We start from the raw sequence: 10,683 nt of genomic DNA on the forward strand, positions 1-10,683 counted from the left end.
CATCTATGAAACATTTGTAAATACAGAAGTAAATTCCAGTAAACTGTGCAAAAAGCAGACCTTCTGAAAAAACTCCTCCAAATTAACAAATGCAATGTAAACATCCAATTTTGATAGTTTAGTTTATGCTAATTAATTAAAATCATTTGTAAATAGGATGCAAGAACACATTTAATCACAATAAGCATAATCACTGTCTATAAATTCTGACATAGATTTTGTGTCCAGAAAAGCAGTGTAATATTCTAGATTCCTTTTAAGGTTTGGCTTCAGTGTATTATGCATATAAAGGCATAAAAGAATAATGCAGTATGCCTTATATTTATTAACAATTCAATATTTAATTAATTTGTATCTATCAAAACATTTTTTGCCATGCAGCTTCAAAATGCCAGCTGCTCTTCAAAAAACGTCCAGCTGGTGGTGCTTGACAATGCTTTTGGTGGCACAGAATTTTCCCAGCTGAGACAGTTGTGTTGCTATAATTAAATCCATAGCAGCAATGCATTAGTATCTCATTTTGAAGAATAAATATAGCAATGCAATAATCAGTTATATTAACTTCTGTTGTTGTAAAAATACAGTTGGATGATCAGTGAATTTGTAGATAAATAGTGATAAGTTAGTAGAATAGTTGAATGTTTATCAACTTGTAGCTTTTAAATATTTATGCCAGTGCATCAAATCCAATGTAAACAGAAGTATTACCTAACATTTATATCTGGTAAGGAGAACGGTAGGGCTGCACTAGCTGTTCATTGAGTAAACTGCAATGTAAAGTCCACGTCCACGTACTCGAGCTGGTAGCACATTTGAATTAACTTATCTGAAAATATGTTCCAAGTATGAATATGAGTAGAATGGAAATCTGATGTCATGCATCTGCCATTATCACATGACCTACTAACTTCAGTTGTATCGCTTCACTCTCCAATCAAAACTTCTCATCTACTTTTTTTCCAATGAATTTAAACATACTACTCAGCTTATATATTGTTTTTCACTCTTTAATGTTGGGATTCATGCAATTTTCGGACACGCTGTTAGTAAGTACTTGTTTTGACTAAATCAGTACTTTCTTTGGTTCACCACCTAAAGTCAGAATGTACAGTAGTAAGCAGGTTGCAATCTCTCCCTTAGGTAATATACTGCATTATACAGTTGAAGTCATAATTATTAGCACCCCCTTTTTCCCCCCAATTTCTATTGAATGGAGAGAAGATTTTTTTCAGCACATTTCTAAACATAATAGTTTTAATAACTCATTTCTAATAACCGTTTTATTTTCTCTTTGCAACGATGACAGTAAATAATGTTTTACTAGATATTTTTTCAAGACACTTCTATACAGCTTAAAGTGACATTTAAAGGCTTAACTAGGTTAATTAGGTTAGATAGGCAGGTTAGGGTAATTAGGCAAGTTATTGTATAACAATGTTTTGTTCAGTAGACTATCAAAAAAAAATAAAGCTTAAAGGGGCTAAAAAGTTTGATCTGAAAATCTTTTTTTGTATTTTTTAATTTTTCTTTTATTAAAAACTGCTTTTATTCTTGCCAAAATAAAACAAATAAGACTTGCAGAGGAAAAAATATTATTAAACATACTGTGAAAATGTCCTTGCTCTGTTAAGCATCACTTGGGAAATAATAAAAAATAAATAAATAAATAAATAAAAGGGGGGCTAAAAATTATGACTTCAATTGTATGTACAATTTGAAAGGGAGCTCCTTTTAATCAATGAAAGCATATTCGTCATTGTGATCTCACAAAGATTTAATCAAATAATCTCTCTGCACTGCACAGTGAGTTGCTTATTGTGAATCTTCCATCTTGTTGTTTAGGGCTGTGAGTAATGTTGTTGTTTTTTGGAAAATGACCGCTCAGAGGTATGTTTCCCAAATGATGTAACTTGCGGCTGAACTTTTAAAGTACAATGCATCGTTTGGGAAAAGAACAATGTAGTGATGAGTGTTTCCCAAAACGCATAGCTTCTCTGTCGCAGACCCATCGCTTGAACCATATAAGTTATAATGTAAAAGTGCTATAATGACACAATAAGTAAGTACTTCTTAGGGAAGAACCCCATCATTTCTTTGTGCAAATTATATTGTTTTACACAAACATGCATTTAAAATAAAATCCAATAATAAAGTTGGTAAAAACATGCTCTCGCTTTCCATATTGACTGAAATATATGTACATGGCACATACGGGGCCTGTGTTTCGTTTACAAATATTATTGAGAATATGACATATCCTATTCGAAAACATAAAATCACTTACAAAAGCTAACACCTATTCTAATAATATATATAAATTATATAAATAAATAAATAATGAGGCGATTTATTGAGAAATGAGATTTAATGTTTAGTATGGATAGAAATGAAATAATTATACTTTAATAGCATTATTAATATTAATTATAATGATGATTATTATCATAATTACTAAGGATGATACTTTTTTTTTTCCATTTTTTTTTTTTTTAGAAAAGTCTACTTTTACATTTTGACACTTGTAAACCACAGCAGAAAGTAACCAGCAGGCCCATGTCATATACAGTGCAGATACTTAATAAATAACCTATTATAAATTAAAAGAATTAACATATTATTTCTATTTTTCTCTAAATAATGTTCAAAATGCCTGCAAAAATATTTGCAAATATTCTTTGTAAAGATCCGATCAGAAAAAGATCAGATCCAACGACAATTCTATAATTCCCAGAGCAGTGTAACTTGGTAAATAATATATATATATAGAAACTATTTTATGATTTACATAATTAGAAATATATTTATTTCACTCTATATTTACAACAGTGATTGCATTTTGGTGTAATTTTTTAACACACCCACACACACACACACACACACACACACACACACACACACACACACACACACACACACACACACACACACACACACACACACACACACACACACGGTTTAATTTAAAGGGCACCAATGGTAAAAAAAATCTACTTTTTAGGCTGTGTAGGCATATATAGTGTATAGGTGGTCATTTTGGGGCGATATAAACACACATATAAACGATAATAACAGTCCTTTTTTAAAAATGTTTAAATGACAAACTTTTTTTTATTTTTGCTATTGAAAGTTTGTCATTTAAAAAAAAATCTGTTTCAGTGTTTTTCTTTTTTCTTTTTTGAAATATAGCTTAGGATGCATTAAATAGCACCTTGACAGATTCTCCTCAGCCAGGACGAATTAATGTTATCAGGACCACATTCAAAACCAAGGGATACAAAAATGTTCCCAGAATACACAATCTACAACGGCAGCATGCCTGCACACAGAAGTCAGGAGATGCAAAAAATTGTTTGTTTTTTTTGTCCTAATTATAATATTTTTATAACAAACAAGCATATGTTTTAATATATTCATACCGGTGTTCGTGTTTTACCATCATGCACAAAAAAAAAATAATAATAATAAATTACATCTATAATCTATAATAATTACTAGTAGTCGCACAACATTCACAACTGACACTCGATGACACGCGAATACCCTGTAAGAAGAGTCTAGTGGCTGGGAATGAGCTTTTTTACAGTGTCTGGTATAATGTTAGTATTGTTTTCGTGCGTTTAGATGAATATGGCCACAGTTTAAATGCACAGTACAGTTACAATCTTACAATCTTATTGCCACAATATATTGTTATGACAACAGATATTGTTGCCTTCAGTGATTTTCTGAAGATAAATACCAAAAATAACACAACTGGAATAACTACAGCAGTCGCCATCATCGATCTCATATGAAGCAAGAGAATGTGATGACATATGATGAAGTGTGCAGTTGTTGTAGTGCTGTCCCATTTCTAATTTTGAAGCCCTTGCCCTTCACACTCTGTTTAAAGGGCCAACAAGAAAGGGAAGTGGTAGGGGTACAAAAACAGGATCAGGATTGGGCCTTTATGTACAATGGGGCGCATATTTCTCTGTTGTCAAAAATGTAACCTAGGACACATTTTCCCACTGAGCCTGTGTTTCATACCACCCTATTTGCTCAAACAATAAAAGAAAAACTCAGTGATAGTGTTATCAAGAGTTTCAGGGAAAAAAAAATGTTTGAGATAAAAAGAGAATAATGTCAAATTTCACATCAACATCTTCAACATCTTGCGTAAGCACAAATTCTTTGTAATTTAATAATTTGATGCAAAGATCATATAATGCATATGCAAATAATATATAAATGTAAATAAAAAAAAACAAGCTACTAAAACATTCAAGGTTTTAAGATGCTGATTACTATTAAGGATGTTGTGAAAAGGGTCCAGCTTCTTTTTTTTTTCTTTTGCTTTCAAATACGGACAACACTGACTTTTAGTTTATGTAACAAAACACTCAAAAACATTTGTAAATGCCTTCTTTTGTGGTCCACAGAAAGAATGGCTTAGAACATAAAAAGGGTAAAAAACAAAACTACCACTTTTATATATTACAAATTCTTTGTTTAAGAGACTCAAAAATGACAATCCTATTATGCTTTACTCACCCTTCAGTTTTTCGAAACCTGTTTGAGTTTGTTTCTTCTGTTGAACACAAAAGAATATATTTTGAAGAAAGATGTAACCAATGACTTTCTTAGTATTTGCTTTTTTTTAGCTTTCTTCAAAATATATGCTTTACTGTTAATTAGAATAAAGAAACTTATAAAGATTTGAAACCACTTGAGGGAGAGTAAATAGTGAGTACATTTAAATTTTGGGGTGAACTCCATCAAGAATGGCCCTTACGCATTTTTTCCATCACTGAACGCCCAGACTGCTGCTTAGTTCTAACACAAAGTACTGTATTAACACGCATATTGACCAGAAACAAACTTAGCACACAACTGTAATATTTTCCACTGACTTAGGACAAGCTTATGTCATTCTGATCAACAATTACTGAAACTTTAAAAGAAGTCCACCTGGCCCACCATCTACTTTTTGGTTTACTAGAACTTAACACATTCTGCATAATGAGGGGCAGCACAGCCATTTGTACACTTCCTCTCGCCGAATAAAGTGTGAAGATGTGGTTTATCTTCGCTCATCGACACAAGAACTCTCTACAAATAGCTCAGAGGACATCTTTTGTGTGATTTCGAAACAGGAAATGCCCATGTGGTTATAAATGTAGGTCTTTATATTTACTTTCATATAATGCCAGAAAGGACTGGTGTAGTAGAAAGGGCAGTAGCACACGAACTCATAAAATTGAATCTTTTATGATACTAAACATAATCACATTAAACAATGTGCGTTGAGAATGTCAGAGGGTGAACAAAATGGCATCTTGAAACCAATATTGTCTGTTAAAGATGTAGGTGACTGCTGGGTGGGAGCTGGTTTTGTTTTAAGGTCTTGTTGAGATGTGGAAGATCCCATTAAGGGTGAATAAAACGTTTGTGGTTTCACAGCCCCTTTAAGGCCTCTGTAGTTTCCACTCACATTCAGCAGACCCACACTGTATACCCAATTGCTCACAAAGTGCAAGAAAGTTATGATTTTAGATGCAAGAAGCTTCAATTTTAAACATCATTTTCAGTGTTGCAGCTTAGTTGTAGCATGTGACATTGCTGTAGACACATTGAGTGACATGAACAGTCAAGAGTTATGACAATATATAAATGGTTTGTGAATGTAGTCAGGTCTTAACAGTATATATATGTTTTTATATGTGAGCTTTTTTTATAATTGATTAAGAAATCAGTTGACCTATTAGCATATGCTATACTATTTTTAATCTTTAAATTTTTTCATTCATTCATTCATTTCCCCTGGCTTAGTCCCTTTATTTATTATTCCCCACAGCAGAATGAACCGCCAACTGATCCAGCAAATGTTTTACACAGCGGATGCCATTCCAGCCGCAACCCACACTCTTTCACACACATACAGTACTGTCAATTTAGTTTATTCAATTCACTTGTACTGCTCGTCTTTGGACTGTGGAGGAAACCCATGCCAACACCTGGAGAACTTGCAAACTCCACACAGAAATGCCAACTGACCCAGCTGAGACTCGAACCAGCGACCTTCTTGCTATGAGGTGACAGTGCTGCTAACCACTGAGTCAACATGTCGCCCAATCAGTTTTTATTGGGTTAAATATATAAATGTAATATGTGTTAAATATTGTTAGATTAAGCTGGATTGTTTTTTTTCTTTTACTCCTCCAAAAAATGCATTTCTAGGGACCAGAGACAAGCATAGACTTAAATCTCTATGTACAAGACAAGATTTACAGCTTTTAGGAAGGCTCTTTTATTTGTAATGCGTAGTGTTACTACTCAAATAAACTAAAATAAATGAAACCTTCCATCTGAACTTCCATTCAACGGAAGTGTCACTCTAACCAAAGCTCCAGGCCACGATGAGCTGAACCGAGCCATGCTGAATGCATTCTGTAACCCCTTACTTTCCCCTGTGTGGTTTAATGCGCATCAATCTCTCTCACTTTTGGTCTTCCACTCAACACTCATGTTTTCCTGTCCCTGACTGAGGTGTCTGTGGGCCCAAGGTGACGAAAAATAGCTTTGTGGGCTGAAAGACCTCCTTCAGCACAGACCCTTTAGCACAACATAACGCTGTACAAGCAGAGCAGAGCAAGATGAACTTCTCTCTGTTTACTGCAGTTTTTCTATGTATAGGGTGGATTGTTGAAATATCAGGTAAGAATAGATCATTTTATTATTTACATTTGTTAAAATAATGAGTTCCTTTTGTGGTTTGGCCTCAATAACTTTCATGTGATTGAAATGTAGAGATGTTGAGGAGATGTTGTGTCTTTATAAGAGAGTGTAGATGTGTGTAGATATTTTACTATGAAATGTAATGATTTCTCGGCCTAAATACAATGATGTGCTTCTCTAACAGGTAATTATCCCCCAGCACACTGCTGTCCCGAAGTGACAAATGTCAGAATATCAGTTGAAAAAATTGTGAGCTATAGCATACAAGAACCTCCGCTATGTCCTATCAAAGCTGTCAGGTAATTTTTCTGACTTAATAATAATTTACAATTTAAAATTTAACTCAGATCTAAGTATCATATTACTCTACTCCTTGTTTAGATTCTATAGCAAGAAAAACAATGTTATTTGTTCAGATCCAAATAGTGACTGGGCTAAGAGAGTGATTTATAATTTGAGTCCAACAACAGTAACTCACAAAGTAATTCAGTGCCACACAACAAAGACAACCCAAACTACAACACAAAAAACACCAGGAACAAAAATTGAGACCAGCACGAGAACAGCAACTGTACAACCAACAGTGACAGTAATCAACACATCTGGACCAGAGACCAGCACGAATACAACTGTGACAACAGCTGAAACATATAGACCAGAGTACAGCAGGACTACAATATTACATACATCTGGACTAGAGATGGATGACAGAAAAACAACTGAAACTACAGAGACACATCAGCAGGATCCTTTGAACATGGTGGAGGAGAAACAGGTGACATTAGCAACATCAGTAACATTGTTAGCTGAAGTAGATGATGCAAATAAAAGCACCAATTACTTTTGTTTAAAGAAGGAAAAAGCATGATAATACCAGAACAAATATGTTATCATCTAATTATAATGAATAAATCATGTGGTAAAAGTGGTGAAAAGTCCACACTTTGGTTCCTCTCAGACCATTTGTCTGTGTTTTGTCATTGAATTTTTATACCCTATAGTCAAGTGACTTCAGTTTGTGTGTATTTTTATTTTCTTTTTACAATTCAATTATGCTGGTAGCTGGTACCCATTGACTTTTCTTCTATGCTAGTCGAAGGATCGCAGCAACGAGAATTATTTAAAATATGTTATTTTGTTTTAAACAAAAAATATATCATAAAGGTTTAAAACTAGGGAGGATAAATTAGGCTAATTTTGGCAATAACTATACATTTGGACTAATTTTGTATAATTCTCATCTATTGTTGTGTTTTTTGTTCAGTGAATCAAAATAAAATATAAAATACTTTTAATGTTTAATGTCTTAATGTTTTAATGTTATTGCATATTTGTTGTTGTTGGGTGAAACAGCTGAGAACAGAAACATTGCAAACCACAAACTCAAGTCAGTGAAGGTCAATTTTTAAATGAGTGAAAACCTAAAGCTGTGATCACATTAGTAAAATGTTGGGCTCTTTTTATTGTGGATAGTGCATTTGAATGAAGCACAGCTCAAGTCACTTTCAAACAGCTTTTATTAGGTCAACATGAGGAATTTGAGTGCAATAGTATCTAGATGCAGCCTTAATGAACCAAGCTGAGAATGCATCTCTCAGTTATGCAATATCAGATACAATGCACTCAGTGGAGCTGATGACATCACTGTGAGGGGTAGGGTTAAGGGTGGGGTTAGGTGAGCCTATTTAAAAGCATTGCATGCAGATCAGATTGCATCTGCACTAAGTCTGCATCCAGACCCCTCTCTTTAAGTGACCAACCTGAAGGCGAGTGAATACTGACAGTAGAACTTCTGGTCACTCCAATTCCAAAGGAAATTACTGAATTTCACCACTGAAATTTCACACATACGCAAAGTAAATAATGTTCCCATGCTGCTATTTTTGATCCGTTTATCACTTTGATTACTTGAGATTTGTCATCATAGCTTTTATTCTAGTCTGTGTGTAAATTAACTAATGACCACAAGTGCTACAACAACAAGCAAGTAGGCAGATGCGTGGTTACCTTCCTCTATATTAAAACTGTCGCATCTTCTTGATGAGACTAGTGTGATGAATCGACATGACCGGAAGGATTTTCACAGCTTGTGTTTTGGTGGTCATTTTCAGGTCCATCAGCATGTTCGCAGGTAAGTTTATCTGATATAAAAAGAGAGTGAAGTTAAAGGTGGTGTAAATGTTGTTTTGAATGTTTAGCTCAAGTTGTTTGGTGTACACCTTGCCTTGAATAAGAGTGAGAAATAACACACAGAAACTCTCAATTTACGTGAAGTATGAAACACAGACCAACCGTATAGCTTTTATTTTGTCTGTATTGTGTTTCTGTTCACAGATGGACCTCCGGTGAGTTGTTGCCTCAGACATGGAGACAGAAGACCACATTTGGACAAAATATTGAACTACAGAATACAAACTGAAGAATTGTGTCCGATAAGAGCAGTCTTGTAAGTAAACTAACAAGAGACAGCCTTTTTGACTCCTTCAATGATAATCATTGTAATATTCATTTACTTTAAGTCTATTAAAAGTGATGACAACCACTAGGTTTCAGACGGTCGCTGGGAAGACGCTCTGTTCTAAACCTGAAAGTAGCTGGACAAAGAGTGCCATGTGGAAGGTGGATGAAGAACAGAGGAAACTCAGAGAACAGGATCCTGAAGCTTTAGAGGGAGCTTCAGTAGACGAACGCAAAGGAGAAGAGCACAACAGCAGAAATACCACTAAACAGCAGAGTTACAACAACAATGCTGACGACTAAACAAAAGAACTCACAGACAACTGCAAATGTCCAATAGAAAAATATCAGGAAAAAGATGTGTTAAAGGACAGTAATGGTGATTTTAAATGGTTTTGCATTTGGTTACTTTTGTTTATGGTTTTTGTACGATATTAAAAATAGAATTGTTGTTAAAATTGTTGTAATCTCTGTCTGTAATGTAAACATAATCTTTTAAGTAACTAATAGCGTTAAATATTTGTATGTTTTTATTTAATTTTTTTTTTTTTTGCATTAATTTAAAGATTTAAAATGCATTGTGGGCTCTTGCATTGTGCATTGTGGCAACTTTTGATGTTGAAAAGTGGGCCATGTTAACTGCAGTACTGATATGTACAAAAGAAAGTTTTTTTTTTACTTTTCACATTTTTAGAAGATGAGGAAAGCTGTGAGCTTATTAAAAAGTTCAAAAAGCGAGCAGGTGATAATATGAGAATTAGCCAGTAGTTGTTCAACTATTATATATACACTTGTAAATACACAAGTATAAAATAATAATTCCGTATAGTTCTATATATGTGTTGGAAACAAATCTCTGGCAGTAGTTGCTTGTGTGTGTGCGATGAAGGCACAAATTATAAGCATGTTCAACGCTCAGCATTTTGAAAATTCTGTACAATTTGTCACAAAAATAAATGTCATACAACTATTTGTGAGTCTCTGTGTGTGTAAAATGTCCACAGACCCCTGCAGTACCTTCATAAACCACAGGGGTCCATAGTCTCCCCCATTAAAAGCCCAACACATAATAAAGTTTATTTATACCCTAGTAGTTACTTTATAGCTATACCTAATATAGAAGTGTGGACGATGCTGTTGATAATTTTAACTGCTCTTCAGCAGATGGTGGGTAGATGTTGAGCTAGTGGAGAAGTACTGATCATCATCTAATGCTGCAATTATTCAACGCAATTTTCATACAGGTGCATAAAAAAAGTCTATTTAAATTAAAATATGGATTAAATTATATCACACTATTATCAAACCAATCTTTTTATATGGGAATGAAATTTGGGAACCAGTATTAAAATTAGAAAATTGGAACAAAAGTTTAATTAAATGATTGAATAAAAGTTTGATTAGAATTAGCTAAAAACATATTACATATCCACATATACACCTCTAACATTGCCTACAGTGCTGTACTGGGTTTATACCTGCTGAACTTGGAGATTCAGAAACGAGCTG

At 33.9% G+C, this 10,683-nt stretch overlaps 1 protein-coding gene and 1 long non-coding RNA gene across 2 annotated transcripts in view; one reads left to right on the forward strand and one right to left on the reverse strand.

Moving 5' to 3' along the window:
- Positions 1–10,683, reverse strand: part of LOC141378654 (uncharacterized) — a 117,271-nt gene that overhangs the window by 68,366 nt on the left and 38,222 nt on the right. The gene's annotated exons all lie outside the window — the stretch shown is intronic.
- LOC141379221 (monocyte chemotactic protein 1B-like) lies at positions 8,430–10,146 on the forward strand. Its single transcript, XM_073932874.1, has 3 exons — positions 8,430–8,848; positions 9,052–9,163; positions 9,264–10,146. The coding sequence occupies exons 1-3, from the start codon at positions 8,782–8,784 to the stop codon at positions 9,475–9,477; spliced, it is 393 nt and encodes a 130-aa protein (XP_073788975.1). The 5' UTR covers positions 8,430–8,781; the 3' UTR covers positions 9,478–10,146.

The sequence above is a fragment of the Danio rerio genome, chromosome 2 (assembly GCF_049306965.1).
Source record: "Danio rerio strain Tuebingen ecotype United States chromosome 2, GRCz12tu, whole genome shotgun sequence".
Lineage (NCBI taxonomy): Eukaryota > Metazoa > Chordata > Actinopteri > Cypriniformes > Danionidae > Danio > Danio rerio.